Source organism: Anomaloglossus baeobatrachus, unplaced genomic scaffold, assembly GCF_048569485.1.
Source record: "Anomaloglossus baeobatrachus isolate aAnoBae1 unplaced genomic scaffold, aAnoBae1.hap1 Scaffold_699, whole genome shotgun sequence".
NCBI classification, from domain to species: Eukaryota; Metazoa; Chordata; class Amphibia; order Anura; family Aromobatidae; genus Anomaloglossus; species Anomaloglossus baeobatrachus.
Window position 1 is genome coordinate 34,368 of NW_027445073.1, and position 20,209 is coordinate 54,576.

General features: G+C 52.2%; 1 protein-coding gene across 1 annotated transcript; it reads left to right on the forward strand.

The window, feature by feature from the left end:
* Positions 1 to 1,841: 1,841 nt before the first annotated feature.
* On the forward strand, positions 1,842 to 3,696 carry LOC142286874 (E3 ubiquitin/ISG15 ligase TRIM25-like). The gene has a single exon (XM_075333406.1). It carries the CDS (start codon positions 1,851 to 1,853, stop codon positions 3,417 to 3,419), a length of 1,569 nt encoding a protein of 522 aa, XP_075189521.1. The 5' UTR covers positions 1,842 to 1,850; the 3' UTR covers positions 3,420 to 3,696.
* Positions 3,697 to 20,209: the final 16,513 nt, after the last annotated feature.

Genomic DNA, 20,209 nt, shown 5'->3' on the forward strand with positions numbered 1-20,209 from the left:
GAATATAACTCTATCACCAGCAAACAACCAGGAAAAATGTGGGTATTTAAGGACACAAGGGGAAGTGATGATTGCGGAGACACGGGGCTCAGTGGGTGCTCTCGTCCACTAAAACCTGCCGCCTTTAGAAAGACAGCGTGGCTCAGGGCTCATCCCAACTGAACGCCGGCCTCCTTAACCGTGGGCGGAACACTACTCAGACAACACAGGGTGAGGGAATCACAATAATTAGACTTTATTGGATCCCCAAACAATTAACGGCACATAACACATAACCAGCAAAACACAAATGTAACAGGCAACAGAGTCTCACCCTTCCGCTGGCTCACCAGGGATTTAGAATGTCCATGCCTCAGAGGTTCCAGGGCTATTTACTCCAATCCAGCAGCACCCCGCTTTTGGCGGGCACCCACCGAGAAAGGAATAGTGCCGGATTTAGGAAGCTGGTTGAGGTTTGAAAAGTCTGTAGCCAGGTGACCAAATTGTCCCAACCTGGGTTTCTTCCTTAAGTAGTCCTTGGTATGATGATACAATCCTGGCAGCCGGAATCGAAATCCCTAAACTGTGGATATGGTCTCCAACCGGAACCGGAGTCCCTAGATTGAATCCATAAGGTATCCTGATCCTCTAGTCAGCTCATAAGAGCTTAGACTGGATCCATCAGCATCCATCAACCAACCTGGTGGCTTAAAGAAATCCCTTTTACAGCCACAGCCTTCCACTTGGATACACTGCATCCTCATCGATTGGTTGGACAAGATCGCCTCTCCCATTGGATGAATCTCAAGCTGCATGGACAATGTTCATCCAAATGATGTCTACAGAAAGACTGAGGGTATACATGTAGTCTGGAAGTTACCGACTAGACAATGGCTACTAAGGTAATTACATTAGCAATACACAACTACAATACAATGATTACTGGAAGAGTCTGGAGATACAATAGCTAAGCAAACATGAGATAGCACACAGAAGAAACTTTAACCCATGAGAGGCATTGGGTGTCCATGTCGTCACAATGATGATTAGCAGCTGCAAGGTGAGGATATCCGCAGGGTCCTAAAAAGAAAGGGATAAACTCCAAGCAGAGAAGATACATAGGATAGCATTTACACCACAGCAGGAAGAATAGAATGTCGGGGAGCAATTTGTGTAGCCAAATGCTACGACATTCTACAGACGGACACCAAAGGACTGTCTGTCAACCATGACACACCAGTGACATACTGCTCATCTATTAGCAGGTGAATGCGTACACATGTAATGCCAGTCATAGTGGTCCTAATACCAGCCATAAGCAAAGGGCATTGACATAGAGACTGCGGGTGGAAGTGGCCAGAACACCTGAAGCACGTGAGGGTATCAAAGTCCTTCTGCCACATAGTAAGATTCCAGTATTATAAATATGATATGACGGTTGAGGTGACTTTGGCGTGATTTAGCATTGTGGCCAGAGAGATGAATCTCTGGCCATAAGGTAAATATTCCATGAGTCTGTTCTGCTTTATTCTCACCCAAAAAATTAACCCCTTCGCCACATCTAAGGGATAGACACAACCTTGGATGTAGCAGTACGTCGAAGGTCCTAAAGGCTTTATGTCACTTACAACCCTACAATGAATAAAACTCGTACCCCACTACAACGTTAAGTGCTGACTTTTGACATTTCGAGATTAGTGTTGGCGGGTTGACCTCTTCCTTACTGGCAGGAGCACAATACATGTCACGTATCCAGTCTTAATCTTGATTTAGAAGGCTTCGTAAGATCAAAGTTCAGAACAGAACTGGGTATAACCACGGCTATATCCAGGAATAGCCTCTTTACTAGCTTCATACTACCTCGTAGAGCAATGGAAGCCGTAGATCTGAAGTATGAGTTGACCTGCTCCATCTGTCTGACCATTTTTAGGGATCCGGTCTCTCTAAGATGTGGACACAACTTCTGTCGGGAGTGTATTGATCGTCTGCTGGGTGAACAGGAATCCACTGGGATCTATAAATGCCCTCATTGCAGTAAAATATTTGGCGAGAAGCCATCGCCACAGGAGAACGTCACTCTCAGCAGCATAGCAGAACATTTGCGGTCTACCAAGCCAGAACAGGAGAAGGAAAAGGTGATTGACTGCGATTATTGCTTTAATTCGTCTGTAGCTGCCGTTAAGTCCTGTCTACTGTGTGAAGCTTCTCTATGTGAGAATCACCTCAGAGTCCACAGCAAGGCCGCAGAACACATCTTATGCGATCCCACCTCATCGCCAGCGACCACAAAATGCTATATTCACAAAGAAATCCTTAAGTATTACTGCACGAAGGACAACATCTGCATTTGTGTGTCTTGCTCTCTGGTCGGAAATCACAAAGGACATGAGGTGGAGCTCCTACCTGATGCTGCGTACAACATGAAGACGGAGTTAAACGCTATGCAGGAGAACTTCACCGAAATGAAAAATGAGGCTGAGAACAAACTCGAGATCTTACAAGACCGCAAGACAAAGGTTTCTGAGAAAGCGTCTGAAATAAAAAAGATACACACGGACATTATACAAAACATTCGAAATCAGCTTGACCTCCTACAAATCCAAGCCCTAAGTGAGGTCTCACGTCAAGAAGAACAAGCATTGCTATCGCTCTCTGACCTAATCCACCAACTGGAAAAAGACAGGGATGACCTGTCCAATGAAATCAGTGATATTAAGGAAGTTTGTGATATGACAGAGCCATTAACTGTCTTACAAAAAGGGGCCTCCTTCTTTCACGAGGGAGATACAGAAGATAAAAAAAATACCGATACAGATGTGCGTTCAGTTGGGAAGTTTGACGAAGGTCTTCTCTGTGAGATGTTACACACAACGATATCCGATATAGTAATGGGTATAAATAAAGATCTTTACTGCCATGAAGCTACTGGTTTGACGCTGGACACTAACACGGCTTCTAAAGATGTATCCTTATCGGGCGACTTTAAGTCGGCATCCCGGACTCAGGAGACTCAACATCTCTATGAACACCCAGGGAGATTTACCACCCATCCTCAGGTGTTAAGCACCATGACTTTTTCAGGTCGGCAATACTGGGAGGTGGAAACCAGTGGAACGAATTACTGGATGGTAGGCATGTGTTATCCCAGTATGAAGAGAAATGGGCCAATGTCCTCGGTGGGGGCAAACAACAAATCCTGGGCTTTAAAGAGAGAATACAATAAGTATTCAGTGCATCATGGTGGAAAAGTCAACTTCTTGACACCATACTCGTCTGCCACCCGAATCAGAATTTACCTGGATTTCGAGGCCGGACGTCTGTCTTTCTACGAGCTTTGTCACCCGTTAAAACATCTACACACCTTCAAGACCACCTTTACTGAGCCCCTCCATGTGGTCTTCCATGTATGGAACCAATCCTGGTTAAGACTCCGGAGCTAGAGATGAGGACAAAATTCTCCAAAACATCCTCTTATCTCCGGGAGGAAAAAAATTCCATTCTGAATGGAGATAGTAGGGACTTGATAGAAGAAGACTCAACGATTCGAAGCGGTTGTCCGACAGGACTTTTCCCATCAGGTGGTGAGCGATGATGGGGATGTCGCGTCTACACATAACTATCAGTGCCATGAAAAAGACAAGTTCGTAACAATTGACTGCTGATCATTGTCGAGCCCCACCAAGGATGTGTAGACACAACGTCATTGAATGGGCACTGGGTATGGTAAATAATAAATTTTTTGTGTTTTATAACTTTCTAATTTTTTATAAAAGCAGATAGGGACTGAGGATTATACCCAGTATACAGGACAGGAGAAGTGGTACTGTGCAGTGTATATATACAGAATAATACAGATACTGAGGATTACACCCAGTATACAGGACAGGAGAAGTGGTACTGTGCAGTGTATATATACAGAATAATACGGATACTGAGGATTACACCCAGTATACAGGACAGGAGAAGTGGTACTGTGCAGTGTATATATACAGAATAATACAGATACTGAGGATTACACCCAGTATACAGGACAGGAGAAGTGGCACTGTGCAGTGTATATATACAGAATAATACAGATACTGAGGATTACACCCAGTATACAGGACAGGAGAAGTGGCACTGTGCAGTGTACATATACAGAATAATACAGATACTGAGGATTACACCCAGTATACAGGACAGGAGAAGTGGTACTGTGCACTCTATATATACAGAATAATACAGATACTGAGGATTACACCCAGTATACAGGACAGGAGAAGTGGCACTGTGCAGTGTACATATACAGAATAATACAGATACTGAGGATTACACCCAGTATACAGGACAGGAGAAGTGGTACTGTGCACTCTATATATACAGAATAATACAGATACTGAGGATTACACCCAGTATACAGGACAGGAGAAGTGGTACTGTGCAGTATATATATACAGAATAATACAGATACTGAGGATTACACCCAGTATACAGGACAGGAGAAGTGGTACTGTGCAGTGTATATATACAGAATAATACAGATACTGAGGATTACACCCAGTATACAGGACAGGAGAAGTGGTACTGTGCAGTGTATATATACAGAATAATACGGATACTGAGGATTACACCCAGTATACAGGACAGGAGAAGTGGTACTGTGCAGTGTATATATACAGAATAATACGGATACTGAGGATTACACCCAGTATACAGGACAGGAGAAGTGGTACTGTGCAGTGTATATATACAGAATAATACAGATACTGAGGATTACACCCAGTATACAGGACAGGAGAAGTGGTACTGTGCAGTGTATATATACAGAATAATACGGATACTGAGGATTACACCCAGTATACAGGACAGGAGAAGTGGTACTGTGCAGTGTATATATACAGAATAATACAGATACTGAGGATTACACCCAGTATACAGGACAGGAGAAGGGGTACTGTGCAGTGTATATATACAGAATAATACGGATACTGAGGACTACACCCAGTATACAGGACAGGAGAAGTGGTACTGTGCAGTGTATATATACAGAATAATACAGACACTGAGGATTACACCCAGTATACAGGACAGGAGAAGTGGTACTGTGCAGTGTATATATACAGAATAATACAGATACTGAGGATTACACCCAGTATACAGGACAGGAGTAGTGGTACTGTGCAGTATATATACAGAATAATACAGATACTGAGGATTACACCCAGTATACAGGACAGGAGAAGTGGTACTGTGCAGTGTATATATACAGAATAATACAGATACTGAGGATTACACCCAGTATACAGGACAGGAGAAGTGGTACTGTGCAGTGTATATATACAGAATAATACAGACACTGAGGATTACACCCAGTATACAGGACAGGAGAAGGGGTACTGTGCAGTGTATATATACAGAATAATACAGATACTGAGGATTACACCCAGTATACAGGACAGGAGAAGTGGTACTGTGCAGTGTATATATACAGAATAATACAGGTACTGAGGATTACACCCAGTATACAGGACAGGAGAAGTGGTACTGTGCAGTGTATATATACAGAATAATACAGGTACTGAGGATTACACCCAGTATACAGGACAGGAGAAGTGGTACTGTGCAGTGTATATATACAGAATAATACAGGTACTGAGGATTACACCCAGTATACAGGACAGGAGGAGTGGTACTGTGCAGTGTATATATACAGAATAATACAGATACTGAGGATTACACCCAGTATACAGGACAGGAGAAGTGGTACTGTGCAGTGTATATATACAGAATAATACAGATACTGAGGATTACACCCAGTATACAGGACAGGAGTAGTGGTACTGTGCAGTATATATACAGAATAATACAGATACTGAGAATTACACCCAGTATACAGGACAGGAGAAGTGGTACTGTGCAGTGTATATACAGAATAATACAGATACTGAGGATTACACCCAGTATACAGGACAGGAGAAGTGGTACTGTGCAGTGTATATATACAGAATAATACAGACACTGAGGATTACACCCAGTATACAGGACAGGAGAAGGGGTACTGTGCAGTGTATATATACAGAATAATACAGACACTGAGGATTACACCCAGTATACAGGACAGGAGAAGTGGTACTGTGCAGTGTATATATACAGAAAAATACAGATACTGAGGATTACACCCAGTATACAGGACAGGAGAAGTGGTACTGTGCAGTGTATATATACAGAATAATACAGGTACTGAGGATTACACCCAGTATACAGGACAGGAGGAGTGGTACTGTGCAGTGTATATATACAGAATAATACAGATACTGAGGATTACACCCAGTATACAGGACAGGAGAAGTGGTACTGTGCAGTGTATATATACAGAATAATACAGATACTGAGGATTACACCCAGTATACAGGACAGGAGAAGTGGTACTGTGCAGTGTATATATACAGAATAATACAGACACTGAGGATTACACCCAGTATACAGGACAGGAGAAGGGGTACTGTGCAGTGTATATATACAGAATAATACAGACACTGAGGATTACACCCAGTATACAGGACAGGAGAAGTGGTACTGTGCAGTGTATATATACAGAAAAATACAGATACTGAGGATTACACCCAGTATACAGGACAGGAGAAGTGGTACTGTGCAGTGTATATATACAGAAAAATACAGATACTGAGGATTACACCCAGTATACAGGACAGGAGAAGTGGTACTGTGCAGTGTATATATACAGAATAATACAGGTACTGAGGATTACATCCAGTATACAGGACAGGAGAAGTGGTACTGTGCAGTGTATATATACAGAATAATACAGACACTGAGGACTACACCCAGTATACAGGACAGGAGAAGTGGTACTGTGCAGTGTGTATATATACAGAATAATACAGATACTGAGGATTACACCCAGTATACAGGACAGGAGAAGTGGTACTGTGCAGTGTATATATACAGAATAATACAGATACTGAGGATTACATCCAGTATACAGGACAGGAGAAGTGGTACTGTGCAGTGTATATATACAGAATAATACAGACACTGAGGACTACACCCAGTATACAGGACAGGAGAAGTGGTACTGTGCAGTGTGTATATATACAGAATAATACAGGTACTGAGGATTACATCCAGTATACAGGACAGGAGAAGTGGTACTGTGCAGTGTATATACAGAATAATACAGATACTGAGGATTACACCCAGTATACAGGACAGGAGAAGTGGTACTGTGCAGTGTATATATACAGAAAAATACAGATACTGAGGATTACACCCAGTATACAGGACAGGAGAAGTGGTACTGTGCAGTGTATATATACAGAATAATACAGGTACTGAGGATTACATCCAGTATACAGGACAGGAGAAGTGGTACTGTGCAGTGTATATATACAGAATAATACAGACACTGAGGACTACACCCAGTATACAGGACAGGAGAAGTGGTACTGTGCAGTGTGTATATATACAGAATAATACAGATACTGAGGATTACACCCAGTATACAGGACAGGAGAAGTGGTACTGTGCAGTGTATATATACAGAATAATACAGATACTGAGGATTACATCCAGTATACAGGACAGGAGAAGTGGTACTGTGCAGTGTATATATACAGAATAATACAGACACTGAGGACTACACCCAGTATACAGGACAGGAGAAGTGGTACTGTGCAGTGTGTATATATACAGAATAATACAGGTACTGAGGATTACATCCAGTATACAGGACAGGAGAAGTGGTACTGTGCAGTGTATATACAGAATAATACAGATACTGAGGATTACACCCAGTATACAGGACAGGAGAAGTGGTACTGTGCAGTGTATATATACAGAATAATACAGACACTGAGGACTACACCCAGTATACAGGACAGGAGAAGTGGTACTGTGCAGTGTGTATATATACAGAATAATACAGATACTGAGGATTACACCCAGTATACAGGACAGGAGAAGTGGTACTGTGCAGTGTATATATACAGAATAATACAGATACTGAGGATTACACCCAGTATACAGGAGAAGTGGTACTGTGCAGTGTATATATACAGAATAATACAGATACTGAGGATTACACCCAGTATACAGGACAGGAGAAGTGGTACTGTGCAGTGTATATACAGAATAATACAGGTACTGAGGATTACACCCAGTATACAGGACAGGAGAAGTGGTACTGTGCAGTGTATATATACAGAATAATACAGATACTGAGGATTATACCCAGTATACAGGACAGGAGAAGTGGTACTGTGCAGTGTATATATACAGAATAATACAGATACTGAGGATTACATCCAGTATTGTGTGTGTGAAGAGCGAAGTGAGGGGACTAGAGAGCAGAGCGCAGAGAGGTGTGTGTAGAGAGTTGTGTGGAAAGCAGAGGGCCGAGCGTAAAGAGCGAAGCAAGGGTGTAGAGCAGAGTGTGTAGAGAGGTGTGTGGAGAGCAGATGGTGGACAACAGAGGACTGAGTGTGGAGGGCAGAGAGCAGAGCGAAGTAAGCAGAGGGCTGATTGTAGATAACTGTGGGTGCAGAGCGAGGTGTGGGCACAGTGTGGAGAGCGGAGGGCTGAGTGTAGAGAGCAGAGCATGGAGAACAGAACACGGACAGCAGGGGGCTCAGTGTGGAGAGCAGAGAGAAGAGAGTAGTCAGTAGCGGGCTGAGCATAGAGAGCAGAGCATGGAGAGCTGAGCACGGACAGCAGAGGGCAGAGGGCTGAGCGAGGAGAGCGGAGGGTTGAGAGCAAAGAACAGGATGAGGAGAGCGGAGGGCTGAACCCTGAGAACAAAGAGCAGAGGGCTAAGTGCGGAGAGCAGAGCAAGGAGAGCGGAGGGCTGAGCATGGAGAGCAGAGCATGGACAGCAGAGGGCTGAGCGCAGAGAGCAAAGGGGGGAGAGCGGAGGGTAGAGAGCAGAGCAAGGAGAATAGAGGGCTGAGCGAGGAGAGCAAAGGGCAGAGAGGGTAGTGCGGAGCCCAAAAGCAGAGCACGGAGGATGATCGTGAAAAGTAAAGTGAGGGGACGAGAGCAGAGTGCAGAGAGGTGTGCGGAAAGCAGAGCGCAGAGGGCTGAGCGTAGAGAGCGAAGCAAGGGGAGAGCAGAGTGTGAAAAGAGGTGTGCGGAGAGCACACGGTGGACAGCAAAGGGCTGAGTGGAGAGCAGAGCGAGGCAAGCAGAGGGTGGAGTGTAGAGAACAGTGGGTGGAGAGCAGAGTGAGGCGAGCAGAGTGTGGAGAGCTGAGCGTAGAGAGCAGAGCATGGAGAGCAGAACATGGGCAGCAGAGGGCTGAGTGCAGAGAGCAGAGTGAGGAGAGCAGTGGGTAGGGGGCTGAGCATAGAGCAGAGGGCTGAGCAATGAGAGCGGAGGGCTAAGAGCGAAGAACAGGATGAGGAGAGCAGAGGGCTGAGCGCGGAGAGAAAAGTGAGGAGAGCAGAGGGCTGAGCGCGGAGAACAGAGGGCTGAGCGCGGAGAGCAGAGCAAGGAGAGCTGAGTGTTAATAGCAGACTGAGGAGAGCAGAGGGCTGAGAGCGAAGAATGGAGTGAGGAAAGCGGAGTGATGAGCATGGGGAGCAGAGCGAGGAGAGCAGAGGGATGAGCACGGAGAACAGAGGGCAGAGAGCTGAGGGCTAAGTGCAGACGGCTGAGTGCAGATAGCAGAGCGAGGAGAGCAGAGCATGGAGAGCAGAGGGCTGAGCGCAGAGAACGGAGGGCAGAGAGCAGAGGGCTAAGCACAGAGAGCAGGGCGAGGAGAGCTGAGTGCGGAGAGCAGAGCATGGAGAGGAGAGCAGAGGGTGGAAGGCTGAGCGTGGACAGCATTATATTCCTAAAAAGACCTTCATACTCAAGGATATAAATATTCTAAAGACCATGATAATTCAATGCAATATATATATATTTTTTTATTTTTCAATTCATACAAAATTTATCTTGGGGTACAAAAAAGGGCAGGAAGAAACACAGACAGTGAAATTAAAAATTGTAAAAACCGCAGGGGGGTGCGTGTTTAGCATACAAGGTCTGAGCACGACATGATTATCTAGTTATATACATGGGCAACATGATTGCAGATGGTAAAATGCATGACTACAATTAGACAAGTAGAGGTACAATGACCTACCCAGGAACCGCTACAGACACTGTGTACACACACCGCCCTGCACCTCGACGCGTTTCGCTATCGCTTCATCTGGACCTCTACTTGTCTACTTGAATATTTATATCCTTGAGTATGAAGGTCTTTTTAGGAATATAATTCATTTTTTGGTGATTCTTCATGAGATTACTATATTGATATGGACTTAGGTATTCATGTTCTTTTGCTGAGCGTGGACAGCAGAGGGCTGAGAGCGAAGAGCAGAGCGAGGGGAGCCGAGGGTGGAAAGCTGAGCGTGGACAGCAGAAGGCTGAGAGCGAAGAGCAGAGCGAGGGGATCCGAGGGTGGAAAGCTGAGCGTGGACAGCAGAGGGCTGAGAGCGAAGAGCAGCGCGAGGGGAGCCGAGGGTGGAAAGCTGAGCGTGGACAGCAGAGGGCTGAGAGCGAAGAGCAGAGCGAGGGGAGCCGAGGGTGGAAAGCTGAGCGTGGACAGCAGAGGGCTGAGAGCGAAGAGCAGAGCGAGGGGAGCCGAGGGTGGAAAGCTGAGCGTGGACAGCAGAGGGCTGAGAGCGAAGAGCAGAGCGAGGGGAGCCGAGGGTGGAAAGCTGAGCGTGGACAGCAGACGGCTAAGAGCGAAGAGCAGAGCGAGGAGAGCCGAGGGTGGAAAGCTGAGCGTGGACAGCAGAGGGCTGAGAGCGAAGAGCAGAGCGAGGAGAGCAGAGGGTGGAAAGCTGAGCGTGGACAGCAGAGGGCTGAGAGCGAAGAGCAGAGCGAGGGGAGCCGAGGGTGGAAAGCTGAGCGTGGACAGCAGAGGGCTGAGAGCGAAGAGCAGAGCGAGGGGAGCCGAGGGTGGAAAGCTGAGCGTGGACAGCAGAGGGCTGAGAGCGAAGAGCAGAGCGAGGGGAGCCGAGGGTGGAAAGCTGAGCGTTGACAGCAGAGGGCTGAGATTGAAGAGCAGAGCGAGGGGAGCCACGGGTGGAAAGCTGAGCGTGGACAGCAGAGGGCTGAGAGCGAAGAGCAGAGCGAGGAGAGCCGAGGGTGGAAAGCTGAGCGTGGACAGCAGAGGGCTAAGAGCGAAGAGCAGAGCGAGGGGATCCGAGGGTGGAAAGCTGAGCGTGGACAGCAGAGGGCTGAGAGCGAAGAGCAGAGCGAGGGGAGCCGAGGGTGGAAAGCTGAGCGTGGACAGCAGAGGGCTGAGAGCGAAGAGCAGAGCGAGGAGAGCCGAGGGTGGAAAGCTGAGCGTGGACAGCAGAGGGCTAAGAGCGAAGAGCAGAGCGAGGGGATCCGAGGGTGGAAAGCTGAGCGTGGACAGCAGAGGGCTGAGAGCGAAGAGCAGAGCGAGGGGAGCCGAGGGTGGAAAGCTGAGCGTGGACAGCAGAGGGCTGAGAGCGAAGAGCAGAGCGAGGGGAGCCGAGGGTGGAAAGCTGAGCGTGGACAGCAGAGGGCTGAGAGCGAAGAGCAGAGCGAGGGGATCCGAGGGTGGAAAGCTGAGCGTGGACAGCAGAGGGCTGAGAGCGAAGAGCAGAGCGAGGGGAGCCGAGGGTGGAAAGCTGAGCGTGGACAGCAGAGGGCTGAGAGCGAAGAGCAGAGCGAGGAGAGCCGAGGGTGGAAAGCTGAGTGTGGACAGCAGAGGGCTAAGAGCGAAGAGCAGAGCGAGGGGATCCGAGGGTGGAAAGCTGAGCGTGGACAGCAGAGGGCTGAGAGCGAAGAGCAGAGCGAGGGGAGCCGAGGGTGGAAAGCTGAGCGTGGACAGCAGAGGGCTGAGAGCGAAGAGCAGAGCGAGGGGAGCCGAGGGTGGAAAGCTGAGCGTGGACAGCAGAGGGCTGAGAGCGAAGAGCAGAGCGAGGGGAGCCGAGGGTGGAAAGCTGAGCGTGGACAGCAGAGGGCTAAGAGCGAAGAGCAGAGCGAGGGGAGCCGAGGGTGGAAAGCTGAGCGTGGACAGCAGAGGGCTGAGAGCGAAGAGCAGAGCGAGGGGAGCCGAGGGTGGAAAGCTGAGCGTGGACAGCAGACGGCTAAGAGCGAAGAGCAGAGCGAGGAGAGCCGAGGGTGGAAAGCTGAGCGTGGACAGCAGAGGGCTGAGAGCGAAGAGCAGAGCGAGGAGAGCAGAGGGTGGAAAGCTGAGCGTGGACAGCAGAGGGCTGAGAGCGAAGAGCAGAGCGAGGGGAGCCGAGGGTGGAAAGCTGAGCATGGACAGCAGAGGGCTGAGAGCGAAGAGCAGAGCGAGGGGAGCCGCAGGTGGAAAGCTGAGCGTGGACAGCAGAGGGCTGAGAGCGAAGAGCAGAGCGAGGAGAGCCGAGGGTGGAAAGCTGAGCGTGGACAGCAGAGGGCTAAGAGCGAAGAGCAGAGCGAGGAGAGCCGAGGGTGGAAAGCTGAGCGTGGACAGCAGAGGGCTGAGAGCGAAGAGCAGAGCGAGGAGAGCAGAGGGTGGAAAGCTGAGCGTGGACAGCAGAGGGCTGAGAGCGAAGAGCAGAGCGAGGGGAGCCGAGGGTGGAAAGCTGAGCGTGGACAGCAGAGGGCTGAGAGCGAAGAGCAGAGCGAGGGGAGCCGAGGGTGGAAAGCTGAGCGTGGACAGCAGAGGGCTGAGAGCGAAGAGCAGAGCGAGGGGAGCCGAGGGTGGAAAGCTGAGCGTTGACAGCAGAGGGCTGAGATTGAAGAGCAGAGCGAGGGGAGCCACGGGTGGAAAGCTGAGCGTGGACAGCAGAGGGCTGAGAGCGAAGAGCAGAGCGAGGAGAGCCGAGGGTGGAAAGCTGAGCGTGGACAGCAGAGGGCTAAGAGCGAAGAGCAGAGCGAGGGGATCCGAGGGTGGAAAGCTGAGCGTGGACAGCAGAGGGCTGAGAGCGAAGAGCAGAGCGAGGGGAGCCGAGGGTGGAAAGCTGAGCGTGGACAGCAGAGGGCTGAGAGCGAAGAGCAGAGCGAGGGGAGCCGAGGGTGGAAAGCTGAGCGTGGACAGCAGAGGGCTGAGAGCGAAGAGCAGAGCGAGGGGATCCGAGGGTGGAAAGCTGAGCGTGGACAGCAGAGGGCTGAGAGCGAAGAGCAGAGCGAGGGGAGCCGAGGGTGGAAAGCTGAGCGTGGACAGCAGAGGGCTGAGAGCGAAGAGCAGAGCGAGGAGAGCCGAGGGTGGAAAGCTGAGTGTGGACAGCAGAGGGCTGAGAGCGAAGAGCAGAGCGAGGGGAGCCGAGGGTGGAAAGCTGAGCGTGGACAGCAGAGGGCTAAGAGCGAAGAGCAGAGCGAGGGGAGCCGAGGGTGGAAAGCTGAGCGTGGACAGCAGAGGGCTGAGAGCGAAGAGCAGAGCGAGGGGAGCCGAGGGTGGAAAGCTGAGCGTGGACAGCAGACGGCTAAGAGCGAAGAGCAGAGCGAGGAGAGCCGAGGGTGGAAAGCTGAGCGTGGACAGCAGAGGGCTGAGAGCGAAGAGCAGAGCGAGCAGAGCAGAGGGTGGAAAGCTGAGCGTGGACAGCAGAGGGCTGAGAGCGAAGAGCAGAGCGAGGGGAGCCGAGGGTGGAAAGCTGAGCATGGACAGCAGAGGGCTGAGAGCGAAGAGCAGAGCGAGGGGAGCCGAGGGTGGAAAGCTGAGCGTGGACAGCAGAGGGCTGAGAGCGAAGAGCAGAGCGAGGGGAGCCGAGGGTGGAAAGCTGAGCGTGGACAGCAGAGGGCTGAGAGCGAAGAGCAGAGCGAGGGGAGCCGAGGGTGGAAAGCTGAGCGTTGACAGCAGAGGGCTGAGATTGAAGAGCAGAGCGAGGGGAGCCGCAGGTGGAAAGCTGAGCGTGGACAGCAGAGGGCTGAGAGCGAAGAGCAGAGCGAGGAGAGCAGAGGGTGGAAAGCTGAGCGTGGACAGCAGAGGGCTAAGAGCGAAGAGCAGAGCGAGGAGAGCCGAGGGTGGAAAGCTGAGCGTGGACAGCAGAGGGCTAAGAGCGAAGAGCAGAGGAAGGAGAGCAGAGGGCTGAGCGCAGAGAACGGAGGGCAGAGAGCGGAGGGTTAAGCACAGAGAGCAGAGCGAGGAGGGCTGAGTGCGGAGAGTAGAGCATGGAGAGCACAGCACAGACTACAGATAGCGGAGGGCTGAGGATGACCATGGAAAGCACAGCACGGACCGCAGAGGGCAAAGGCCTGAGCGTGGAGAACAGAGGTCGGAGAGCAGAAGGCTGAGAGCAAACAGCTGAGTGAGGAGAGCAGAGAACAGAGGGCGGCCAGCTGAGCATGGAGAGCAGAGGGCAGAGGAGGAGTGTGGAGAGCAGAGGGTGGAGTGCAGAGAGCAAATCATGGACAGCAGAGCATGGAGATCAGAGGGCTGAGAGTGGAGAGCAGAGCAAGGAGAGTGTGACGCCCTGACAAAACCAGGTAGTCACAGATAGGCCCCCGCATAACACCCTTCCCTCACTTAGGTAACGCAGTTAAAACTGTTCACTTGAACAGAGAAGTTTTGTAGTTCAAGTGGATTGGAGTGTGGGCTGGAGCTAGGTGCAGCTCAAGCAGAGGAAGTTAAAGTTGAACGGTGCCAGGGTTGGAGCCCTGGTGCCTTTGGCTAGGTGGTAGACGGTGGTCTCCGTCAGCAGGAGACGGGAAGACGGCTCGGCAGAACCGAGGTGGACCGGGACAGGGTTGTAGCCGGCCGGTACCGACACGGGGAACCGATCCAGAAACTGTAGCACAGAGGGGGTACTCGGACCCTGAAGCCAGGACCGAAACCAGCGGCCTAGCTAATTAACCGATTGAGGCCAGGATTATAGGTCCTGTCCCACCCAAAGTCCCTAAGAGAAGACAACAGCCCACCGATAAGGATAGGAGGCCACCGCCAGGGCCCATAGATCCCATGGGCCAGCGTCTGCGGGCACGGCTCCTTAGGACACATCCAGCCGGGAGCAGACTCCTGAGTTCCAGACCAGGCAATCCATCATACACAAAACAAGTGCAGAGGAAAAAAACAGTGACCACCAGCCCCGGTGGGGGACCTGAATGCAACCGGCCGTGGTGGCCGGCCACCAGAACCTTGGTTTACCAAAAGACTCGTGTGATTCATTTACTGTGAGTAACCAAACATTCCCCTGCTTGCTCAGGCGCGTCAGCCCTCGCCATCGCTGCACCCTGCACAACACTGGGCCCCGAGGCAACCATCCCTACCCACGGAGGGGTTAACATCCAGCTGCCACTAGATCTCTCCCGGGTGCCCCACAGCAGCAGCGGTGGTGTCCTACCTCACCACACACCGTGGGTGGCGTCACGAACTTAATACGGCCCAGCCCGTACATCTACGACCCCCCTTTTATTCGGCGTGTCCGCGAGACCCCCAGGTCCGGAGACCCTCGAGCCACCCCCTAAGGAGGTCCGGATCCGAGCAGCGGCGGCTGCTGACATGGGGGCGGCACAAGAGCAGATCATGGACAGCAGAGCACAAAGAACAGAGGGATGAGCGCTGACAGCAGAAGGCACAGGGTGGAGGGCAGAGAGCAGAGTGAAGGGAGCAGCCGGCTGAGAGTGGAGGGCTGAGTGAGGAGAGCAGAGCGAAGAAAGCAGTGGGTGCAGGGCAGAGCGCGGAGAGCTAAGCAAAGAAAGCAGAACGCAGTGAGTGGAGTGCATAGAGCAGAGGGCAGAGCGAGAAGAGCAGAGGGCTGAATCCGGAGAGCGGAGGGCTAAAAGCAGAGGGTTGAGCATGGAGAGGAGAGCACGGAAAACAGAGGGCTGAGTGTGGAGAGCAGAGGGCAGACAGCAGAGAGCTGAATGCAGAGCACAGAGAGTGGAGAGCAGAGAGCACAGCGCAGAGAGCAAATCGAGGAGAGCAGAGGGTGGAGAGTGGAGGGTTGAGAGTGGAGAGCAGAGCAAGGAAAGCAGAGGGTGGAGAGAGCAGAGCAAGGAGAGCAGATAATGGACAGAAGAGAGCGGAGGGCTGAGTGCAAAGGGTGGAGAGCAGAGAGAGGAGAGCGGACGGCAGAAAGTGGAGGGTTCAGAGTGGAGAGCAGAGCAAGGAGAGTGGAGGGCAGGGTGTGGAGAGCAGAGCGAGGAGCGAAGACTGCAGAGAGCAGAGCGAAGATAGCAAATAAGTAACAGAAGAGAGCGGAGGACTGAGTGTGGAGAGCAGAGGGCTGAGCGCAGAGGGTGGAAAGGAGGGCAAAGAGCAGAGGGCTGAGTGCAGAGGGTGGAGAGGAGGGCAAAGAGCAGAGGGTGGAGAGGAGAGCAGAGGGCTGAACGCAGAGGGTGGAGAGGAGGGCAAAGAGCAGAGGGCTGAGCGCAGAAGGTAGAGAGGAGGGCAAAGAGCAGAGGGTTGAGCGCAGAGGGTGGAGAGGAGGGCAAAGAGCAGAAGGCTGAGTGCAGAGGGTGGAGAGGAGGGCAAAGACCTGAGGGCTGAGTGCAGAGGGTGGAGAAGAGGGCAAAGAGCAGAAGGCTGAGCGCAGAGGGTGGAGAGGAGGGCAAAGAGCAGAAGGCTGAGCGCAGAGGGTGGAGAGGAGGGCAAAGAGCAGAGGGCTGAGCGCAGAGGGTGGAGAGGAGGGCAAACAGCAGAGGGCTGAGCGCAGAGGGTGGAGAGGAGGGCAAAGAGCAGAGGGCTGAGCGCAGAGGGTGGAGAGGAGGGCAAAGAGCAGAGGGCTGAGCATGGAGCGGAGAGGAGGGCAAAGAGCAGAGGGCTGAGCGCAGAGGGTGGAGAGGAGGGCAAAGAGCAGAGGGCTGAGCGCAGAGGGTGGAGAGGAGGGCAAAGAGCAGAGGGCTGAGCATGGAGCGGAGAGGAGGGCAAAGAGCAGAGGGCTGAGCGCAGAGGGTGGAGAGGAGGGCAAAGAGCAGAGGGCTGAGCGCAGAGGGTGGAGAGGAGGGCAAAGAGTAGAGGGCTGAGCGCAGAGGGTGGAGAGGAGGGCAAAGAGCAGAGGGCTGAGCATGGAGCGGAGAGGAGGGCAAAGAGTAGAGGGCTGAGCGCAGAGGGTGGAGAGGAGGGCAAAGAGCAGAGGGCTGAGCATGGAGCGGAGAGGAGGGTAAAGAGCAGAGTGCTGAGCGCAGAGGGTGGAGAGGAGGGCAAAGAGCAGAGGGCTGAGCGCAGAGGGTGGAGAGGAGGGCAAAGAGCAGAGGGCTGAGCATGGAGCGGAGAGGAGAGCAAAGAGCAGAGGGCTGAGCGCAGAAGGTGGAGAGGAGGGCAAAGAGCAGAGGGCTGAGCGCAGAGGGTGGAGAGAAGGGCAAAGAGCAGAGGGCTGAGCATGGAACGGAGAGGAGGGCAAAGAGCAGAGGGCTGAGCGCAGAGGGTGGAGAGGAGGGCAAAGAGCAGAGGGCTGAGCGCAGAAGGTAGAGAGGAGGGCAAAGAGCAGAGGGCTGAGCGCAGAGGGTGGGGAGGAGGGCAAAGAGCAGAGGGCTGAGCGCAGAGGGTGGAGAGTAGGGCAAAGAGCAGAGGGCTGAGCGCAGAGGGTGGAGAGGAGGGCAAAGAGCAGAGGGCTGAGCGCAGAGGGTGGAGAGGAGGGCAAAGAGCAGAGGGCTGAGCATGGAACGGAGAGGAGGGCAAAGAGCAGAGGGCTGAGCGCAGAGGGTGGAGAGGAGGGCAAAGAGCAGAGGGCTGAGCATGGAGCGGAGAGGAGGGCAAAGAGCAGAGTGCTGAGCGCAGAGGGTGGAGAGGAGGGCAAAGAGCAGAGTGCTGAGCGCAGAGGGTGGAGAGGAGGGCAAAGAGCAGAGGGCTGAGCGCAGAGGGTGGAGAGTAGGGCAAAGAGCAGAGGGCTGAGCGCAGAGGGTGGAGAGGAGGGCAAAGAGCAGAGGGCTGAGCATGGAGCGGAGAGGAGGGCAAAGAGCAGAGTGCTGAGCGCAGAGGGTGGAGAGGAGGGCAAAGAGCAGAGTGCTGAGCGCAGAGGGTGGAGAGGAGGGCAAAGAGCAGAGGGCTGAGCGCAGAGGGTGGAGAGTAGGGCAAAGAGCAGAGTGCTGAGCGCAGAGGGTGGAGAGGAGGGCAAAGAGCAGAGTGCTGAGCGCAGAGGGTGGAGAGTAGGGCAAAGAGCAGAGGGCTGAGCGCAGAGGGTGGAGAGGAGGGCAAAGAGCAGAGGGCTGAATGTGAAGCGCAGAGGGCTGAATGTGAAGCGCAGAGGGCTGAATGTGAAGAGCAGAGGGCTGAATGTGAAGAGCAGAGGGCTGAATGTGAAGAGCAGAGGGCTGAATGTGAAGCGCAGAGGGCTGAATGTGAAGAGCAGAGGGCTGAATGTGAAGAGCAGAGGGCTGAATGTGAAGCGCAGAGGGCTGAATGTGAAGCGCAGAGGGCTGAATGTGAAGAGCAGAGGGCTGAATGTGAAGAGCAGAGGGCTGAATGTGAAGAGCAGAGGGCTGAATGTGAAGAGCAGAGGGCTGAATGTGAAGAGCAGAGGGCTGAATGTGAAGAGCAGAGGGCTGAATGTGACGAGCAGAGGGCTGAATGTGAAGAGCAGAGGGCTGAATGTGACGAGCAGAGGGCTGAATGTGAAGCGCAGAGGGCTGAATGTGAAGAGCAGAGGGCTGAATGTGAAGAGCAGAGGGCTGAATGTGACGAGCAGAGGGCTGAATGTGAAGAGCAGAGGGCTGAATGTGAAGCGCAGAGGGCTGAATGTGAAGAGCAGAGGGCTGAATGTGAAGAGCAGAGGGCTGAATGTGAAGAGCAGAGGGCTGAATGTGAAGAGCAGAGGGCTGAATGTGAAGCGCAGAGGGCTGAATGTGAAGAGCAGAGGGCTGAATGTGAAGAGCAGAGGGCTGAATGTGAAGAGCAGAGGGCTGAATGTGAAGCGCAGAGGGCTGAATGTGAAGCGCAGAGGGCTGAATGTGAAGCGCAGAGGGCTGAATGTGAAGCGCAGAGGGCTGAATGTGAAGCGCAGAGGGCTGAATGTGAAGAGCAGAGGGCTGAATGTGAAGAGCAGAGGGCTGAATGTGAAGCGCAGAGGGCTGAATGTGAAGCGCAGAGGGCTGAATGTGAAGAGCAGAGGGCTGAATGTGAAGCGCAGAGGGCTGAATGTGAAGCGCAGAGGGCTGAATGTGAAGCGCAGAGGGCTGAATGTGAAGAGCAGAGGGCTGAATGTGAAGCGCAGAGGGCTGAATGTGAAGAGCAGAGGGCTGAATGTGAAGCGCAGAGGGCTGAATGTGAAGAGCAGAGGGCTGAATGTGAAGAGCAGAGGGCTGAATGTGAAGAGCAGAGGGCTGAATGTGAAGAGCAGAGGGCTGAATGTGAAGAGCAGAGGGCTGAATGTGAAGAGCAGAGGGCTGAATGTGAAGAGCAGAGGGCTGAATGTGAAGAGCAGAGGGCTGAATGTGAAGAGCAGAGGGCTGAATGTGAAGAGCAGAGGGCTGAATGTGAAGAGCAGAGGGCTGAATGTGAAGCGCAGAGGGCTGAATGTGAAGCGCAGAGGGCTGAATGTGAAGAGCAGAGGGCTGAATGTGAAGAGCAGAGGGCTGAATGTGAAGCGCAGAGGGCTGAATGTGAAGAGCAGAGGGCTGAATGTGAAGCGCAGAGGGCTGAATGTGAAGAGCAGAGGGCTGAATGTGAAGCGCAGAGGGCTGAATGTGAAGCGCAGAGGGCTGAATGTGAAGCGCAGAGGGCTGAATGTGAAGAGCAGAGGGCTGAATGTGAAGAGCAGAGGGCTGAATGTGAAGCGCAGAGGGCTGAATGTGAAGCGCAGAGGGCTGAATGTGAAGCGCAGAGGGCTGAATGTGAAGCGCAGAGGGCTGAATGTGAAGCGCAGAGGGCTGAATGTGAAGCGCAGAGGGTGGAGAGTAGGGCAAAGAGCAGAGGGCTGAATGTGAAGAGCAGAGGGCTGAATGTGAAGAGCAGAGGGCTGAATGTGAAGAGCAGAGGGCTGAATGTGAAGAGCAGAGGGCTGAATGTGAAGCGCAGAGGGCTGAATGTGAAGCGCAGAGGGCTGAATGTGAAGAGCAGAGGGCTGAATGTGAAGAGCAGAGGGCTGAATGTGAAGAGCAGAGGGCTGAATGTGAAGCGCAGAGGGCTGAATGTGAAGAGCAGAGGGCTGAATGTGAAGAGCAGAGGGCTGAATGTGAAGAGCAGAGGGCTGAATGTGAAGCGCAGAGGGCTGAATGTGAAGCGCAGAGGGCTGAATGTGAAGAGCAGAGGGCTGAATGTGAAGCGCAGAGGGCTGAATGTGAAGCGCAGAGGGCTGAATGTGAAGAGCAGAGGGCTGAATGTGAAGCGCAGAGGGCTGAATGTGAA

Bases quoted from the DNA above. Each gene is read 5' to 3' on its own strand.
- LOC142286874 (XM_075333406.1), top strand. From the start codon at position 1,851: ATGGAAGCCGTAGATCTGAAGTATGAGTTGACCTGCTCCATCTGTCTG.